General features: G+C 28.3%; 1 protein-coding gene across 3 annotated transcripts; it reads right to left on the bottom strand.

Annotated features, from left to right (window-relative positions):
* Nucleotides 1-4,070: 4,070 nt before the first annotated feature.
* LOC126899106 (uncharacterized) lies at nucleotides 4,071-13,313 on the bottom strand. 3 transcript variants are annotated; one of them, XM_050673662.1, is made up of 3 exons: nucleotides 13,123-13,312; nucleotides 10,203-10,365; nucleotides 4,072-5,672 (listed from the first exon to the last, which is right to left on the bottom strand). In XM_050673662.1, the coding sequence occupies exons 2-3, from the start codon at nucleotides 10,312-10,314 to the stop codon at nucleotides 4,357-4,359; spliced, it is 1,428 nt and encodes a 475-aa protein (XP_050529619.1). In that variant the 5' UTR covers nucleotides 10,315-10,365; nucleotides 13,123-13,312; the 3' UTR covers nucleotides 4,072-4,356. The 3 variants fall into 3 exon arrangements, with proteins under 3 accessions (XP_050529620.1, XP_050529619.1, XP_050529618.1); XM_050673661.1 differs by having other exon boundaries at nucleotides 4,074-5,672; nucleotides 10,203-10,324; nucleotides 13,123-13,310; XM_050673663.1 differs by lacking the exon at nucleotides 10,203-10,365 and having other exon boundaries at nucleotides 4,071-5,672; nucleotides 13,123-13,313.
* Between the last annotated feature and the right edge of the window lie 6,943 nt (nucleotides 13,314-20,256).

Raw genomic sequence — 20,256 nt, 5'->3', positions numbered from 1 at the left:
ATTTAACACATTAAAGGTGATGAAAATATCGTCGCGGATACAATGTCACGCATTGAAGTTGTGTCTCTCCCGCTGGACTACCGAGCTCTTGCTGCATCTCAAGACACGGATGATGAACTCAAACATTTTACTGACAACAATTCATCTCTTCATTTGGAGAAGGTACTAGTGCCAGGATCTTCAGCCTATATTTATTGCGACACGTCAACGGGACGCCCACGACCATTTTTGCCACAACGATTCCGGCGTCACGCATTTGATCAGTTACACAACCTTAGTCACCCCGGTGCACGCGCAACAGCTCACTTAGTTTCAGAACGATTTGTGTGGCCAGCAATGAAAAAGGATTGCCGTTCCTGGGCACGTGCCTGCGTCCACTGTCAGCGATCGAAAATAAGCCGACACGTCTCAGCCCCACTGGGAAACTTTGAAACACCTTCACGCCGATTCAAACATGTTCATGTCGATATCATCGGTCCATTGCCGCCATCACAGTCCTTTAGGTACTGTCTGACGGTAATCGACCGTTTGACCCGTTGGTCGGAGGTGTATCCACTCGAACGTATAACAGCAGATGATGTCACTAAGGGTTTCCTCAATTGCTGGATTTCACGCTTCGGAGTACCTCAATACGTTACGACTGACCGTGGTACTCAGTTTGTTTCAGCTACTTTAAAAACTTTAGCAAAACGTTTTGGTTTTACGCTTCGCCCCACTACCAGTTGGCATCCTGCTGCAAACGGATTCGTCGAACGAATGCACCGACAACTAAAGGCAGCCATCATGGCCCACGCAAAAGACTCGTGGACTGAGTCACTGCCTATCGTGCTTCTCGGAATACGTTCTGCGTTTAAGGAAGACTTAAAAGCCACGTCTGCGGAACTTGTTTATGGGGAGCCTCTTAATCTTCCTGGTGATTTCTTCACAGACAATCAAGATAATAGCAGTACGAACGACCCTACTAGCTTACTAGATCGTCTTCGCAGTGTTATGAATAAAATCCGTCCAGTACCTGCATCTCGCCACTCAAATCCACGATCATTTGTTTTTGCGGACCTTAAGGACTGATCACACGTATTTCTCAGGGAGGGAGGTGTCCGAGCAGCACTTCAACCGCCATATCAAGGTCCCTACGAAGTAATTGCCCGAAATGACAAAACGTTCACAATAAAAGTTCGAAATCAACCAGTTACGGTGACGATTGATAGAGTAAAACCTGCCTACCTCATGGTGAACGAAAGCACAACCGATAGCCAGGCACATGCTCCACCAGCGACTGCCCCGAATACGCCCAAACAAAAACAACCGCCTAATACCGATCCATCAACACAGCCTGTACGAACAACTCGCTCAGGCCGCCGAGTCAGATTCCCGGTCATTTTTGACCCTAGCAAACTGCAATCCGTAGGAATTCTAGAAGATTCGTCGCTCTACATAAGCGTGTGGCGGTCGAATGTTCTAGAGAGTTCCGCCGCCGCCTCTAGAAGATTCCTCTGACTATTTAAGGGCAAGATCGTCGCTCCAGTCAATCAATCGATCAGTCAATCACTTACGCACTCTGTCTTAAACGCGCTTCGTCTCTCGCTGTTATTTGTTAGTTCGTTGTAATATAGTATAGTTGTTATTAAATCGTAAAAGTGTTTATTACTTCTATATATATTACACCTCGCTACAAAGATAAAAAGATAAGTTATTTTTTTTTAATTACATTACTAATGAGAGATTTTGATAAAAACACCAAATGTGAAAAGATTCTAAGTCAGAGAGAGCACAAACGCGAAACAGTCTGGTGCAGAGACGTTTCATGACCAGATTTTTAGAAAAAAATAAGGTGGTAAATGAACTAAAAATCGCTCTTTTATAGACCTGTTTTATACGGGGGAGACTTAATGTTTTATACTTTAATTGCAAAATCCTTCTCATTGGCTAGTCAAGGTAACTTGAATAGACCTATGCGCAATCTATTATTCTACTAATTTGAGTTAATGTTTCATATTTGTATTGGTGTTTATATCTATCATTTTCCATAATAATGTGGTTTATTAGAAAAATCATCAATATAAAAATATAAATTAAATAAAATTATAAGTGCTAAATATCTATTACAAAAATTTGAATTAGCTTAAATTACCAATTTTATTCATCGTCGAAAGCGACCAACAGTTGACGAATCTGTAACACTTGTGTCTTTCATGGTTAGGGTTCCAGGTTCGAATCCACCTGTGGCAATTAATATTTTTACAATCCTCAATTCACCTACTTTTTTCAACGATATGTCAAATGATTACAATTCATACTTAATTGAAGATATTACCCTCAAAAATTAAAAAAAAATACCTTAATCAAATAAAAAGTATCTTAAAAAGCTTTATCCATACAAACAATTAAAACGATTCATTTCTAATATTTTAAATGTATTTATTGTCGTATTAGATTTGATATCATAAAAGTATTCAATGCAAAATTCAATAATTTAACTTTGTAATTTATTAATTTTTTAACTATTTGTGTGTGTTATTAACAGTCTATAATATTCCAAATTTTTTGGTAACATATTGCTATATAAAACAAAAATCTAAAAACAAAAATGATTTTTAGTTTCACCTGAATTTAACAATCGATTTTTACAATTATAATCAAATTTTATAATATGCTTAATTGAGTAGATCTTTTTAACAACTTTTTTTTATTGGTTTTTTGAGTTAAAATAAATCATTAAAATTAATTCAGTTCTGTAAATTTCAATTGGAAAATCTTTTTAAACACCAAAAATTAACTAACTTTTGGTTATAAATGATTACTATGCTTTTTATTTAAGATATATATTACGATAAAAATTTAAAAAAAAATTGAGTTTTCCTGATAAATTTACTGTAAATATTAATTATAAAGTTTGCTGACTGCATATTAACCTTAACAATTTCATTTTTTTCTATTTAATAATGTCAATTTTAAACTTGTAAGTTGAGTTAAAAGTTATGGTAATAAATTCATGTTATAAATAAGAAAATAGGAGTTCATTTTGCTTTTGTATTTATCTACCAATTTCTTAGAATTAAACACTATCTGCAAATTTGCATCAAAGTAACATTAGTAATAGTAGTTAAACTAAAATAACGTGTTCAAATTTTATGGTCGTATTATTTTTTAGCGTTTGTATTGATAATTCTCACTATAAACGAAATAAAAGTAACATTTTATATTTTTAGTCAACCACCGTCGCACAATAATCATTTCTCGTTAAATATAATAAGATATCGTTTTCGTATTCGTTATAATTCTATATAATTAAAGGTAATACAATATACTTTAAGATTTTAAAAAACGATCTGAAATTACGATTTCTATAAGTTATTAAGCAGTGAAACTATTAGTCATACAATTTTTGTAAAATTAATCGATTTTTTAATATTTGGAATAGTAACGGAATGCTTATATAATTCTAAATTAGTTCAAGTTAAACCGTGTTTAATATAATATACAAAATAGAAACGTTCTGGTGACTTATCTTCTATAAGTAATTTACCTCTAGAATTAATTTTGGTAGATCTGTTAATTCTTTTTTTTTTTTTTAATGCGTTTCGAATACTTATCGAAGCGTTTTATGATAGTAATATTAACTATTGTTAAATATCAATCAATGCTTATTTTCAAAAAGGTCTCAACTTCATTTAACTGGATTTCTACTGTATTTTATTGATATTTTAACGTTTATCGTTTAAAATTTATATTGTTTTTTGAAGTTATAGTTAAACGTTTTCGAGTTTTGGATTAAATGATACATCATGTATCTAATAATATAATAAATATAAATTAACTTGATTAAACAAATATAATAAATTATAGAGGAATTATTCATTCAGTTAATTTAGATTATAGATAAAGCCTACTCTTCAAACAGGTATTTGCAAAATAAGAACATATTTGAAATATTTAGTTTTTAATCATTATGACCAGTTACAAAAATATAAATTATATTAAAATTAATAATGTTTACCAAAATTCAGATTTCACATTCATACTAAAAAATTTAGATAAATAAAAAACGATATAACTGTTTTTTAAATTTAATATTACAAGTATAGGAAAGAATATTTTTTATGTATACCAAAATATTACGAATAGATTTTATTGCAAGTTCTGTTATGTGCATTTTAAAAATAACACGTTGTTGAATTTCTTTTTTGTTTTATTGGAAAATAACAAACATTGGATATATCAAATTTGAAAATATGATAAAGCGCAGAATATATGATATTTATTTGCTATTTTTCTTTTTTATACTACAAAGGACATTATATTTAAGTTTGATTTCACGCTCATCTCGAATAGAGAAACTAGTTTATGATCATATAATCACCCATACGATGCCGCATATCCCATGCGCCTCATTAGTGAATCTCTAAGAGCTGGTTGGACAGCTCGTTCTAAATGTCTGGCTAAAAGTCGACGAACTCCTCTAACAAAAGTTTCTTCCATTTCCATCATGATTTTATCGTCAAATATGGTAGAGGCTTGGTTATTGTCATGATTTTGCAATGGTGCATTATGTTCTTGATAGTAATGATGGACAGGAGACAATGGTTTTGGTCTATTAACGTTAATTTTTACTAGCCTCAAACGAGGCTCCGGATCTGTCGAACCATTATCACTAGATGTAATAAATCCTGCTGGGTTCTTTGGAGGAGGTTCTGTTGACAATAAAATTTCTAATTGCGGTTGTTGTTGCTGTTGTTTTTTTTGCTGTTTATGTTGACTAATAGCTGTTCGTCGTCCGGTGTCTGACTCGAACGAAAAGTGATCGTCTTCCCCATTATTTAGTCCACCATCAGTGTCAAAGAAGTGGCCATCATCTTCTTCTTCGGATGACAAAAGTTCTTCATTTCCATTTAGTATCTGTTCAAACTGATCATTATCATCCGTTGCTGATGCAAGCATTTGTTCTCGACTACCATGGCCCATTCCTATACAGTTGTATGCATGTACACTTAACATAGGCATGCTTGATCCATCTTCTGAACCGGTAGTTCCCAAGTCATTTGAGTAGTTGTCTTCCATATTGTCTATAAATGTAGCTGTAGTTCGAATAGTTATTGTACCTGCAGTATTTCCACTTTCCAAGCGATTATTGCCGTTAGGATTACCTATAGATCCCACTGGAGCAGCCGTAAATCCTAGTCCCACTCTTCGACCATTCGATCGTAACCGTACAGCCATATCACAACTAGGCGTTGTTCCATCCGGAAAACCAACGATTCTTCTGCCATCTGGATAAACCAAGCGTACTGTACCTATGACTTGAAGAGGTCTACCAAATCTCATACGGGCCTCTAGCACTCCAAGATCTGGTCGATAACGGCATCCAGCTGCCGGGTCAACTTGAGCCCATAAGCCTCCACTGTCTAAAACTTTCGCTCTTAAACCAGTAACATACATTTCAGCACCAGCTGCAGATCGCAAACGTTGGTGTAGAGCATAACCTGAAAGATCCATAGCTGATATCCCAGATGCCGCGCTGCTACCTTGTCCAGTATGTCTTCGATTGCCTGTCCAATCCATAACTTCAGCCAATGCTTGTTGTATATTGGCTGCGCACCGTTGGTCTGCTGCAATAGCTGTTATAATACGAGATGCCTCGCCTGTTATCTTGGACTCAACAATTGTTGGAAGAGCTGTAAAATGTAATATTCAAATAAAGTAAATAATTATGATGATAAATTAAAAAATTCAAATTCAATATTTAATAAAATTATAAAATAGTTATTATTTTAGGATGAAAGTTATTAAGAAACCGACTAAAATTATGTCGTAACGTACATTTGTTGTAGTGGGGAGAATAACTTACAGATAATATCGCAACAGATCGACAACGGGCGTGTAGTGTTAGATGAACTTTGTACTTCTCCTAGACATACGCGCGAATTTGGGAATCTAAGCCTCTCCAATTTTAATATTAAAATTTCAGAAAAATAACATAAATGTAATAATGCAATAACAAAAGAATATAGATATACTCTTTAAAAAATAAAGAGCTAAATAATTTTTCTAAAAATAATAACCATCCTCAAAAAACTATTTAGTGTAAGTACAATTGAAAATTCCTAGTTAAAAATATTCCATATGAGTACTGTAAATTGGATTCAATTTATTCATCAAGTATAAATTTGTTTATTTCTAAATATTACTCTAAATTATTTGTAAACTTGAAAACATAAAATTGGATAATTAGTTTGTTTTTATTCAAAGTTAATTTTTTACTCATTACCCATTTCAGGGACATTATTTTAATTATGAAAATATAATAAAAGTTAAAAAGAATATACTCATATTTTAAGAATACTTCATAAAAACATGCCCAATAATATTCCCGAAAAAGATTATTATATTAATTTTACATCAGTAAGTATATTCTCCTCCTCCTTCTTCTTCCTTGGCTTAATCCCAACTACTTGGGGTCGGTCACCCTTATCCTAAACTTTCACTTGACACGATCTCCCACATTTTCTACGCTCACATCAACTGTCCTCATATCGCATTCCTTCCATCTCTTTTTTGGTCTTCCTCTATCTCTTCTTCCTTGAACATTCATTCTATAACTGTTTTTACAGCTTCCGATTCTTCTCTTCTCAATAACATGACCAAACCATCTGAGTCTATTTTCTCTCATCTTATATACGATTGATATTACACCTATACTCCCTCTTATATGCTAGTTCCTTATCCTATCTTCTCTAGTCACTCTACTCATCCATCTAAGCATTCTCATCTTTGCTACACTCATTATCTGCTCTATTCTCTTATCAATCACTAAACACTCTGTTGCATACATCATATTTAGTCTCACTACAGTGTTATAGAACTAACTTATCAGCCTAATTGGAATTTTTTTATCGCATAACATACCAGATGATTCTCTTCATTTCACCCACCAGCGCTTAATCCCGTGTCTTACATCCTCGTCAATACCACAGCTCTTTTGCACAACTGACCCCAAATACTTAAAAATTTCCAACTCTCCAATCACATCCTCGCCTATGGTCACTGATCTCCTCATTTCATCTACCTCATGTTCTCCTTTGTCAAACTTTACTCTATATACTCTGTCTTACTCCTATTTATTCTTAAACCCTTTTCTTCAAGAGCTGATCTACACACCTCTAGCCTTTGATTAATTTCCTCCCTATTTTTTCCTATTAACACTATATCATCAGCAAACAACATGCACCACGTCACCTCTACTTCTCTAATAATTTCATCCATCACTATAGAAAATAAGTAAGGGCTTAATACAGAACCTTGATGCACTCCTACTCTTACCCGAAAACCTTNTTAATACAGAACCTTGATGCACTCCTAATCTTACCCGAAAACCTTCTGTTAATCCTCCTACGCTTTTTACCCTGGTACAAGTGCCATCATACATATCTTCTATTATATTATTGTACCTTTTAGGGATTCCTTTTCTCACTAATGCCCACTTTAAAACCTCTCGGTACTCTATCATATGCTTTCTCCAAATCTATAAATACTATACACAGCTTTTTCTTCTTTTTCCTAAACTTTTTAGCTGCTTCACATAAAATACTGGCTCCATCGTTGACTTACCAGCCATAAATCCAAACTGGTTTTTAGATATCGATGTCTCATTTCTTATTCTCTTATTTATTACCTTTTCCCAAATGTTAACACTATGACTCATGAGCTTTATGCCTCTATAATTTATAATTCCTCCATTCATTTAGAATTATCCCTTCTAATAATATTTTATTTAAAAGTTCCTTCAACCACCTTATGCCAACACCTCCTAATATTTTCCATACTTTTACTGGCACTTCATCTGGTCCTAATGCTTTATTCTTTCTATATTCTTTATTTTATTCTTTAGTCTCCCATACCTTTTTCTCACTAATTAAATCTACCAGTCCCTCATTCCACGAGATATCCTCTAATGTCTCTTTTGGATACTCCTCATTCAGTAATTTTGCAAAATATTCTTTCTAAATTTTTTTCACATCATCATCACTTGGAGTAACATCACTAAATATATGATTAAATAAAAAAAAAAAAAAAGGGGGGAAAATTAAACATAATTTTATTGAACATATGTTTATGCTTATTAAACATAAACTCCGAAAGTTTTGTTGAAATTGCGACCATGCTTCTGAGTGAGGTGAACCTCGTTGGTCACCTGTTATGGCATAGGCTAGAAGGTAACTAACCATTAAGGTAAATATCACAACTGCATGATTTATAGAACATAGATTGCTCAATAATACTTAACTTTACTTTTAAAAGATAATTTCAAAGATAAAATGTTTGCTTAAGTCATAGTATTTTTAGCTTCGATACGAAGCTGAAAAGGTATTGGTTTTACTATGATGTGTTTTTTTTTTTTTTGTGTGTGTCTGTTACCACTTTTTCTCAGCTCTCACCGAACCGATTTCTTTCAACGATACGTCAAAAGATCACAAATTGTATCTAGTTGAAGAAATTTCCCTCGTTCCCCGTAAATGGGGGAAAGTACCAAAAAAATAACAAATTTAAAAATCGCTAATTTTCGAAATGTTTTCTACTTTTTTTATTAAAAACTGCCATAACTTTTTCAAAAATGAACATATCAATATATATAATTTTTTTTATAGATGCTTGATGTATTTTTTTTATAAATTTAACCCTTTACCAGCCCACAGGAGGGGATTCAAAATGACAACTTTTTCACAAAAAATTAACTTTTTCAACATAACTTTTAAAAGTGTTCCGGAAATACTGACACTTATATATATATATCTTAAATTAAAGCTAATGTAATGTACTTTATTATGAAAAAAAAAATTTGACCTCTGGACTTGTCTTCGTGGTTAAAATGGCTACCAAATGCTATTATTGTGTGAAATTTTTCGATTTTGTATTTTACATTTTTAACTCTATAATGCTATGACATATTTAAAAGTGTATGGATCAACATTATTTTTTTATGAGAAATAATATTTTTTAATAATCCCTTTTTCATTCGACATACTATATCTTAATCAAAATATTAATAAGGAATTAGTAGATCATGTAGGTTTTTGAATAATACACCAATTTTTTTAAAATTAAACACAATCTAAATATTTGCATTGAAGCGTTTATTTTTGATAGTGATTTTAATCACTGTCAGATATTATTATACTTGATCCAACTATACCATGGCATCACTGTGCCGCGACCCCCCTGTGATAGGTTTTTATATATTAAAAGGAATCAGGATTTTTTGAATTATATTATATTATATGGTTTGGTCATAAAGTATCCTAAAGAAATTTAAAACCACAATTTTCTTATTTAAATTAGTGTAAATTTTGAGCTTTTGGAATAATCCATCAATTTTTTAAATTTAAACACTATCTAAAGATTTGCATCGAAGCGTTTTTTTTTATAGTGATTTTAATCACTGTCAGATATCATTATATTTGATCCACCTATGTTACGTCACCACTGTGTCGCGACCCTCCTGTGCTGGGTTTTTTTTTTATCTTTAGCTATTGCGATAAAAATAAACTTAAACTTTTTATTCACGTAGTAAATACCACCTAATGTCGTGAAATAACCATAATTATATTGTTCTTTGGAATAGGACACTTTTATATATATATCTTAAATTGAAGCTTATGTAATATACTTTAATTTGAAAAAAAAAATTTGACCTCTACACTTGTCTTCACGGCGAAAATGGCTACCGAATGCTATTATTATGTGAAAATTGTCGATTTTATTTTTTACATTTTTAACCTTATAATGCTATGACATATTGAAAAGTGTATGGATCAACACAATTTTTTTATGGGAAATAATATTTTTTAATAATCCGTTTTTCATTCGACATACTTTATCTTAATCAAGATATTAATAAGGAACTAGCAGATCATGTAGGTTTTTGAATAATACACCAATTTTTTTAAAATTAAACACAATCTAAATATTTGCATTGAAGCGTTTATTTTTGATAGTGATTTTAATCACTGTCAGATATTATTATACTTGATCCAACTATACCATGGCATCACTGTGCCGCGACCCCCCTGTGATAGGTTTTTATATATTAAAAGGAATCAGGATTTTTTGAATTATATTATATTATATGGTTTGGTCATAAAGTATCCTAAAGAAATTTAAAACCACAATTTTCTTATTTAAATTAGTGTAAATTAAAATTGACTTACTTGTTGAGTTTTCAGTTCGCCTAAGTACAACAGCCTGAGCAATCCAACGATCTGTAGCAGCTGGAAGTGACATGGCTAACAAATAAGTCCACAATTTTCCTATCAGAGCCATTTTAACATGCCTGGAAATTATTTTTCAATATTTTTTGTTCATACATAAAATCTAAATTACATGAAACAAAACTCTTAAGTAAATTATTTAATGATTAAGTTAGAGAAGTTAGCAAAATCTACATAACTTAGCGATAAGAAATCAAATAATTTTTTTCTATTCTCTTTCGAATATCTTAATACGTATTAATTAAGGCGTGACTTAATTACTTGTGTGTTATAATTATTCAATGATAATTGAACTTTCGAAAGAAATGCTGAAAACTACCTAATGAAACAATTTTTGTATAAAATTAACCAATATTTATTATTGTCTCCTCTTTTTTTACTTCGGCTTTTATCCATTAACTTGAGATCGGCTGGTTGAGATTGGTTTTATTATTTATAAAAATAATTAAAACTTTTTGGTACATTTTCAAAAACAAAAAAATTATTAATGAACAAATAGAGAGTAGTAATTTTTCAATCATTTTAGTTTTATAGGTATAGTTATAAAAACTTGATTTTAATTTCTGCAGGGGCATATTTAAGGGAGAGTAATAGAAGCGATGAACTCCCTAAGCCAGGGCTATCAATATTTTTAAAGTCGATATTTACGAAATATAGATCTAAAGATTTTTTTTTTTTATCATCACTGCTTATTAACAACAAATTTTTAAAGAGCATGTTCACCAAATTAAGAAAAATTAAGTTACCCTAAATCTTTTAAAATGAGATTTGAAACGCCTCTGACGATCTATAATTTCTAAAATTTCTTTTAACGTATTTTTAAAAATTATTTTTGTTTAAAAAAAAATCTTAAATACCATATAAAATGTTTGCTTAAAATAAATTTATAAATATTTATTATTCAAAATATTATTTACATAATAGGGTATAAGTAATAGGCTAGCTATAACTTTTGTCCATTATAGGCTTTTTAGTGACAAATGTAAAATATATTGCGTCAATATATATCTTTTCGTTTGTTAGTATTGTCTTGTTGAAATTATATAAAAGGGACAATAAAAACATATAAATAATTAGTTAAAACTTTAACAATAAAACCTAAATATGATTTAATTGGCAAGCTAAATAGGCATAAGCGACAGTATAAATTTGAGTGAATAAAAAATTAAAAAAAAACCATCACAGTGGGATCGTGCTGGAGACGTGGAGACGTGGCATAGTTAAAATCACTATCATAAAAAATGCTTCCATGCAAAACTGTAGATAGTGTTTAATTTTAAAAAATTGGTAGATTATTCCAAAAGCTTATTTATATCCTAATTACAAGTTTTATGATTTATAAGTGTAACATATGAATAAATATATATATATATAAATATATTATACATTTATAATATATAAATGGCAACGGTATTATTAAGAACAAAAAGTAATTCTAATTAAAGAGGTATATAAATAGTATTTATCATAAAAAAATTACATTCATCCACATATTTTTTAAAAAGTTATAGCGTTATAAAGTTAAAAATATAAAAAACAATTCTTTTACAAAAATCGTATTTTTTTTTATTAACTTTGAATTCCGTTTTCACCATAAAAACAGAATCAAGTCCGAATTTTTTTTTATCCATAGTAAAGTATATTATATAAGCTTTAATTTAAGATTTATATAAAAATTTTAGTATGTCCGGAACACTATCAAAAATTATGTTCAAAAAGTTCTACTTTCTATATGGATTTTTAAGTTTTGGACCCCGTCTGTATTAAGGGAAGTAGTCCGATTAAAAAAAAAAAGAATGTCGAATGAAAGAAGTATATAAGTATTATTTCTCATAAAATAATTGTATTGATCTATACATTTTTCGAAAAGTTATAGAAATATAAAGTGAAAAATTTTAAATATATAATCGAAAATTTTAACACAAAAATAGCACGGTAACCATTTTCACTATGAAGACAAAATTAAATCCGAAATTTTTTTTTTCCATAATAAAGTATATTACATAAAAACATAAACATATATATATAAGTTTCAGTATTTCCAGAACACTATCAAAAGTTATGATAACAATCAAGTGATATACAATGTGTTCAGTAAATAAGGAAACAGGTCAACTGTTACAAACAATGTGAACAGTAGAAACCTGTTTTCTTACTTACTGACACCTCTATTACTTCACGAGTTTTAAATAAAAAAAGTCCAGAGGTTAAATTTTTTGTTTTTTTAATTTATGTATATTACATAAAATTTAATTAATGATACATATAAGACTGACAGTATTTCCAAAACATTATCAAAAGTTAACTTGAAAACGTTGTCATTTTGAATCCCTCCCTGTGGGCTGGTAAATGATCAAATTTATAAAAATATATATATAATAATAGTTAGAGACATCATACATCTATAAAAAAATATTATATTCATTTCATCATTTTTGAAAAAGTTATGGCAGATTTAAGTAAAAAAAATTTTAAAAATTTCGAAAATTACCGATTTTTAAATTTGTAATTTTTTTTGGGGATTTCCCCCATTTACTGGGAACAAGGATAATTTTTTCAATTTTTGAGGATAAAGTCTTTGACTAGATTAGATTTGTGACCTTTTGACGTATCGTTGAAAGAAATTGGTTCGGTGAAAGCTGAGAAAAAGTGGTAACAAACACAAAATAAAAATAAAAAACATCTAGTAAAATTAATACCTTCACAACTTCGAATTGAAGCTAAAAAAAAATCTTGTATTTAATATTATTAATAAATTTTCACAAAAGAATAATTTTTAATTAAAACTTTAAACTAATTGTACAAGAGATTATTATATTCCTAAAGGAAATCCAAATTTAATACTTTACGAAATACTTACTTTAAGTTTGTTTCTTCTTTTATTATTATTTTTTTATGATTTTCACTCCATGTAATCTGTCCAACGTCAACATGATAATGATAATAAAGTCATAGTGCTACAGAGAGTGTACGATTAATGTTATAGTTGGTGAATTATAAAAAAGAAAGAAAAACTGAGCGGTGGTAGTGAAAAAACAGCGGCGGTCTGGTGAACTCGCACACATACCATTTCACACGTATACAAAATGTTAACAAACCATTGTTTACCACTTCATCTTTGTCTATTGTTTTAGTGTCGTTCATTGTACTATCACTCTGATTCCGGATGCGCCATTACCATTCATTGTGAATTGTCAAGCTATTAGAATCATCCCAGGTTATTTTCTGGTGTTAAAGTTTGCAATACTAATTCAGACTTAAAAATTTGATTCGCGATATTACCACAATTTATAAATGTTCATACAGTGATAATATTGTTACATTTTTATTTTTGACCAACAATCCAAAAAGGTGAATTAAATTTTTTTCTGGCCTACAATTTTATCAAAACCCTGTTTCCTTGATGCAAACCTTTAGATTTGTCTTTATGGCGTAAATGGCCGCCGTAAAAATGGTCGAATTTTTATTTTTAACTTTATTGCGTTTCTTTTATCTAACATACATTCTTTGATAATCTGACTCATTCCCATTTTATGGGGCGTTCAACACTTGAAAATTGCGTATAAAAAATAGAACTTTTTCAACTTAACTTTTGAAAATGTCCGGTTAAACCCGACACCTTTAAATATATCTTAATTTAAAAATCATTTAATATATTTTATTTTGAAAAAAAATTGACCTCTGAACTGAAATTCTAGGTGTAATCAAAAATCAAAATTAAATAATAAGTTACAATTTCGTGCCGAAATTGCAAACTTTAGAAAAATTGAATAAATTGTTAGCTCACAACTTATATGAACGGGGCTTTAAAAAATTAGTGTCGACTCTATTTGCATATTAAGAATGAGGAAATTCCCAGATAACACAGAAATATTGCTACAATGTTAAATTAACGTTACAAAAGTAATGTGCAATATTAATAAAACATTTATATTTGATTGTCAGACATTAAATAAACGGTTAAATAATGTTGCATAAATGTTTTGTGAACCAAAAGTTCATTTTTTACATAACGTTGCAACCTTAATATAAAATTAATGTATTAAATTAAACATTAAAAATTAATTTAAATCATTGCACAAATATCCATATAATATTCCAAAATTATGGCTGTTGCCATTTACGAGCATGAAAATGTGCAGTTATTATAACACAAGTATATAATTAAAATATTCGTGACACAATTAATATAAGTAATTTTTAAACGATAATCCAATGATAAATTATAATGAATATATTAGGTGTCTAACCCTTCTTCCCTTTTAGTATCACAATATGTAATATATTATATGTATTTTTCTTTATCTAATCTTATTTCATCAAATCACTGTTTTTGTATAATGGGAAGTGGAGGTTGAATTTATTTTCTTTTGTGGAATGTTACTATAATAATATTACTATAAAAACGTATTATGCAGTGAAAATTATAATTATAGTAATTACTAGAAAAGAACACTTGTTAAGAGACAGTATAAGTTTACACACCAAATATTATTAATCCAAGACAATCAACAGGTTTGCAAAAAGTTAAGATTTTTTTATCAAATAACAATATTAAGCATTTTTATAGCAATAACTCCTTTTATTAAAAGGAGTTATTGCTTACCAAATACAACCTTTCAAATTGGTAACCGGTTAAAACTTTTTTTCCCTTTTTCACTATATGTTTAGCGTTGATAATGATAACATTATTTCCGAAATACGTATCCGCGGTTTATCAGTAATTTTTTGTGGCTTTTGAGTTTAATATTTTTTAGTTTTTTAATTAATAATATTAATAATATAGTTTTAATTTTATTAAATGTTAAAATACTTTATCACTGAATAAATTAGTTATTATTCATTTTAATCTAGTATGCAACAAAAAATCAATAAATTAACTTCTAAACTTTTTTTGAAAAATTATTCATTCATATAAATTAAAAAAAAAAAAATTATTAAGTTAATAATTATTATTATTAAAAAAATAGTATTTCTTAAGCATATCTTATAAAGAACAACCAACCCAAAAATCCAGATTTAAAAAAAATATAATGTTAAATAATGAAAAAATCATTTGCAGTCAGTAGTATAAGTATAATAGTTTTTTTTTTATGATTATACTGTAGGTTTTGTCAACGATATTTCAATAGATACAACTTCAATAGAATGACATATTTGGTTGGATTTCTCATAAACTTGAGCCAACTCCATTCAAAACTGTTAATGAACAAATCAAATGAAAGTTACTAGAATAAAAATTTATGCATTTATAAAATTTGTTTGGACTACTTCTGAGACCCAACTATGTGAAAATTAATCATAGCATAACTTCCCCATAACTAAAATACACATTATAAGCTGAACTACTACATTAAAATAACATAAAATAACTTAAAGTCTCGTTCATTAATTTTTTAGTTTTTACTTATTGAATGTATTTAAAAATGCATTCTCAGTAATGAATTTTTATTTTAGTATAGTTAAAAAATATGAAACAATTCATTAATTCTCAATTAAGAAAAAGTCCTATTCCTAATTTTGAATATTTACAGATATCTGTAAATATTGTAAGTTATATATCCATGAAAGCTTTAATACATTCATAATCATAATGTAGTTTTATCAAATATTATAATTTGTAAATACATTAAGAATCTAATTGTGTATTTAAATTCTGTTATATATTTGTTATAACAGATACTTGTTTCTTTATTTTAAAAGCTTTTAGTAATTTTGTACGAAGGTTATTTCAAAATTAATTTTCAAAAGGAGAAATAGAAAAATAAATAAATTTCATAAAGCAGTTTCATTATCAAATATATTTTTTTTGCAGCTCTATATATAGTTTGTAATGTGGGATTGTATAACCACCCCTCCCCCAAAATATAACGCTGTTGATGTTTTAGACCTTTGATTTTTTTCAGTTCATAAGTTCTTTATTATTTGTAAAATTTTGAATGCAATGGACGAATTCATTTTTGAATCATGTAAAAAAAAAAGAAATTATATCCTGTCTTCATTTTTACTAGGTCATTGAAATCAAATAATTTATCATAATATTCAGGTTAGTTGTGTGAAAATTGTAGCATGACCAAATACTTACAACGGTAAAACTATAATAGCCATCAACATACAGAAGGCACACGTGTTCTAGACTTACGCCGTCATACAGAATATACTAAGTATCACTGTGTGACCGGTTTCGCGCTAATTATCAGACTGTTTGCATTTAGTTTATTTTTAATTAGTGTTAAATTTAATGTATATTTCGAGAACCTTGTGGTTATCCATATAGTGTAAATAAAATTACTAAATGTTCGATTAATCCATGCAAAAACAACAGTAAGTTTACGCGATGTGATGCGCAAGGCTTCGACGTTGTTTATTAGACCGTGGAGTTGAATTTCTTCATATTATTCAATACAATAAAATTTAATTTTTCGTGACAGATCTTGTGGGGCAACACCATGATAATTTTGATAACCGTAAAATGGGTCCTAATTAGTGGGGTTACTTTTTATAATACGTATTATTTTTACTTAAGGTTTATAGTTATCGTTAACAAATGGATATGTAGTAACATTATACACCTAATTTAACTTTCCTTAATTAACATGCCTCCATACATGTTGTATCATATAATGACGTACTTCAATAACATATTTGTATAATTTATTTCAATTTTTTTCAATTTAAATAATTTATTTACTTTTTCATTCACTAATTTATATTATTTAGTATGTAAATAGATTACTGGGCCTCGTTGAGAAAACTCGTATGGAGCCTCAGGGTTATCTCCATAAATTTTATAATAAATTAAATGTATAGAAAATAATATTAAAAACAAAATTACTATTAACTTACTGAACATTTTCACAAAATGCGATAAAATAACAGCGCAGTACCGTATTGACAGAGGTGCCAAAAATATCTTATTTATTTATATATTGAATATTTAAACGTGCAAAACAACCTTTTATATTTTATTTATAATAACACACAAACAATTTAACTAAAATGTATAAACACATATGAATCTCTATATTTTGGAGAATAAAATTTTAAATAAACTTAAAATAGATCTTGGAGTCCAAAAATTATTTTAATAAATATATTGATATCTTAAATAATAATAACTTAGTCTTATATTAAGTATTTTTATTAAAATATTTTATTATTTAAAAAAAGTTAAATTTTTAAAATTTAATTAGTTCAACTTGTAAATTTTAATTTGACATTATTAAATAGAAATTTTTATAAGAATTTTATATTTTTAAATTTATTATTAATCGATATAAGGCCAGGAACTTATGAGACAAGTTCAAAATTCTGTTAATATTAAAATTTTTTTACGTTAATATTATAACATAGTATTTCAATAGATCATAGTAGTCATTTCTATGTAACTCTCGGAGTTTAAAAACAAATTATATTCAGATATGAATTAATTTGTAATTATTTAACTTGGTATTATAAAAACATCTTCTAGCTATTCTAGTTTTTATTTTCGATGCGAAGCTGAGAAAGTTGGATTTGTTTTTATTGTAGTGTGTTGTTTTTTGTCTGTCCATAAAAATGTTCACTGACCAAATAGAGTACACTGGATATTATAAGCTCTCTTTTGGTGAAAATCTGATGAGAAATCTAAGTACAGGAAAGGTTTAAACGTGATCACTTATATAAAATATGTTTTTCAATTCGATTTTTAAAAATGAACAGCAATGTCTGACTACTTTTAACCTATACCAAATTAAAGCTTTTGAAGTGTACTTCAATATTAAAAAAACATTTTTCCGTTGATATTCTTCTATGATATACCGTCAAAATAAAAAAATATATCACTAAAAAAACATGATTTTCATTTAAGCAAAAAATTTAACAATAATTTATTATTTGAGTGAAATATCAAAACATAGATATTATGAAATTTCAAATGTATATATTACTGTGAAATTTAACAGATTCACATTAAAGTGCTTTTTATGATTTTGATGTAAATCACTATCATATATCAACTATATTCGTCCAAATTATGCTGCGTCTCCACTATAACACGACCTTACCGTGCTGCGTCTTTTTTCATTTATTTATAACTGATGTAATTACACGCAAATTATTCCTAAAGTTTTCTTTTCAACACTTGCCTGTATGATTGGTGTCAATGATTCCACATTGAAGTATTACTTTTTGTATAATTGATTTATGTCACATATACACATGCACGTAACAAACAAGTAAATTTTATTTTTCCTAAAATATTTGTGGGACAAAATAGAAATAGGAACAAAAAGTGTATCCCTTTATCATAATGTAACGTACAAGAATTAATTATATGCTTTTATGTATTTTTATCATTTAATGATTGCGCTAAATGAGCACTTATTTTGACGAAAATTTCTTCAAAATAATTTTGTTTTTATTATAAAAACAAAAACCGTCTTATTGTAGAAAATAATATTTTACGAAATATTTATGGCAATATAAACATAAGAATAATTATCTTTCTTGCTAATAGGGATTCAGTCACAACTAACGCTCTTTTGACTTAAATACAATATTTTGTGTTACTCCTTATAAATGTCTGACTAAAATATTTTTTTTATTTTGAAATGATGCGTTAGAAATACTGATGAAAAATTCAATATAATCACATTTTTGTTAATACAGCGACTTAAACCTTTTTAACATTAAGTGATTTAAACGTAAATATAAAAATAATGTGTATAAATTGCTTTGTAAATATTTAATTTAACTCAATTTCAATACACTCATTTTTCAAAAAAATCATTTTATTACACTAAGGAACACGTGTTAAAATTTTGTATGAATTGAAATTTATTTAGTTATTCTTCAATCATCTTGTTTCACTATCTTTATTCAATCAACTTATAATAAACTTTTTTTGATTATAATTGTATATTGATTATAAATTTAATTATCTTTGTCTAAAAATATATTAGTTATATTATTAATTATATTTTACTTAATTTAACTTGTAAATTTTGTATAATATAATTTAAAGATTTGAAATGGTATACATAAAACAAGGGCACCCTATGAACCCCTGAATGATTTTTATTTTACTATGTTTTAAACTTAAAAAAATGAAAAATAATACAAACAGCGTTATTAGCAAATTTTGAGTTTTTTTTACTTTATTTCTATTAAATTATTGTGTGACAATCCCAAAAAAAAATGATTCAGTTTTTTTATTATAATTTTATTTTTTAGGCTAGAGTTATGAGTTATGTTTTGAGGAGATAGGAATCGGAAGCGATAAGAACAGTTACAGAAATGAATGTTGCAGGAAGAAGAGGTAGAGGAAGACCAAAAAAGAGATGGAGGGATGTAATTGAATACTATATGAGGACAGCTGATGTGAGCGTAGATGATGTGGGTGATCGTGCCAAGTGGAAGTTTAGGATAAGGGTGGCCGACCCCAAGTAGTTGGAATTATGTCAAGGAAAAAGAAAATTTTTTAGGCTAAAGTTATTTTTCAATAATAACTTTAAACTATAGTTATCACTCTTGTAAAATATTCAAATAAAAGTATTTTAATACTTTTTCAGTATTCTGATTTCTTAAAATATATGTATTTTAAATAATTTTATTTTGATTTTATATTTATATACATGTATAATACACGAGATAACACAAATACAGGTAGCATTTATTTGCAATGGTAGTAAGGCACATTATTGTGAGTTTATAAATACACCAAATGACATTACAGAAAGTATATCTATTGATAGTCATAATTGATAATAAAAACACTCCATGATTGTGATAGCGACGTCATAAAAAACCAATTAGCTATTTGTGTTTGTAATCTTTCAAATATTATACATGTATATTAATTAAAAAATTTGAAACTTAAAAATTTTATACCTAACAAACGAATTGAGTTATAATAAAAATTCAAATTCTATTTACTATTAAATTAAAGCTCAAACATTTTATTAAATTCAAAATGTGTGTTCTCATTAAAAAAAACCAAAATGAGAACCTTACA

This window comes from Daktulosphaira vitifoliae, unplaced genomic scaffold, assembly GCF_025091365.1.
Source record: "Daktulosphaira vitifoliae isolate Bord-2020 unplaced genomic scaffold, ASM2509136v1 Scaffold_2, whole genome shotgun sequence".
NCBI classification, from domain to species: Eukaryota; Metazoa; Arthropoda; class Insecta; order Hemiptera; family Phylloxeridae; genus Daktulosphaira; species Daktulosphaira vitifoliae.
The sequence above is the reverse complement of the archived record's forward strand: the minus strand, read 5'-3'. Positions and strand labels throughout refer to the sequence as shown.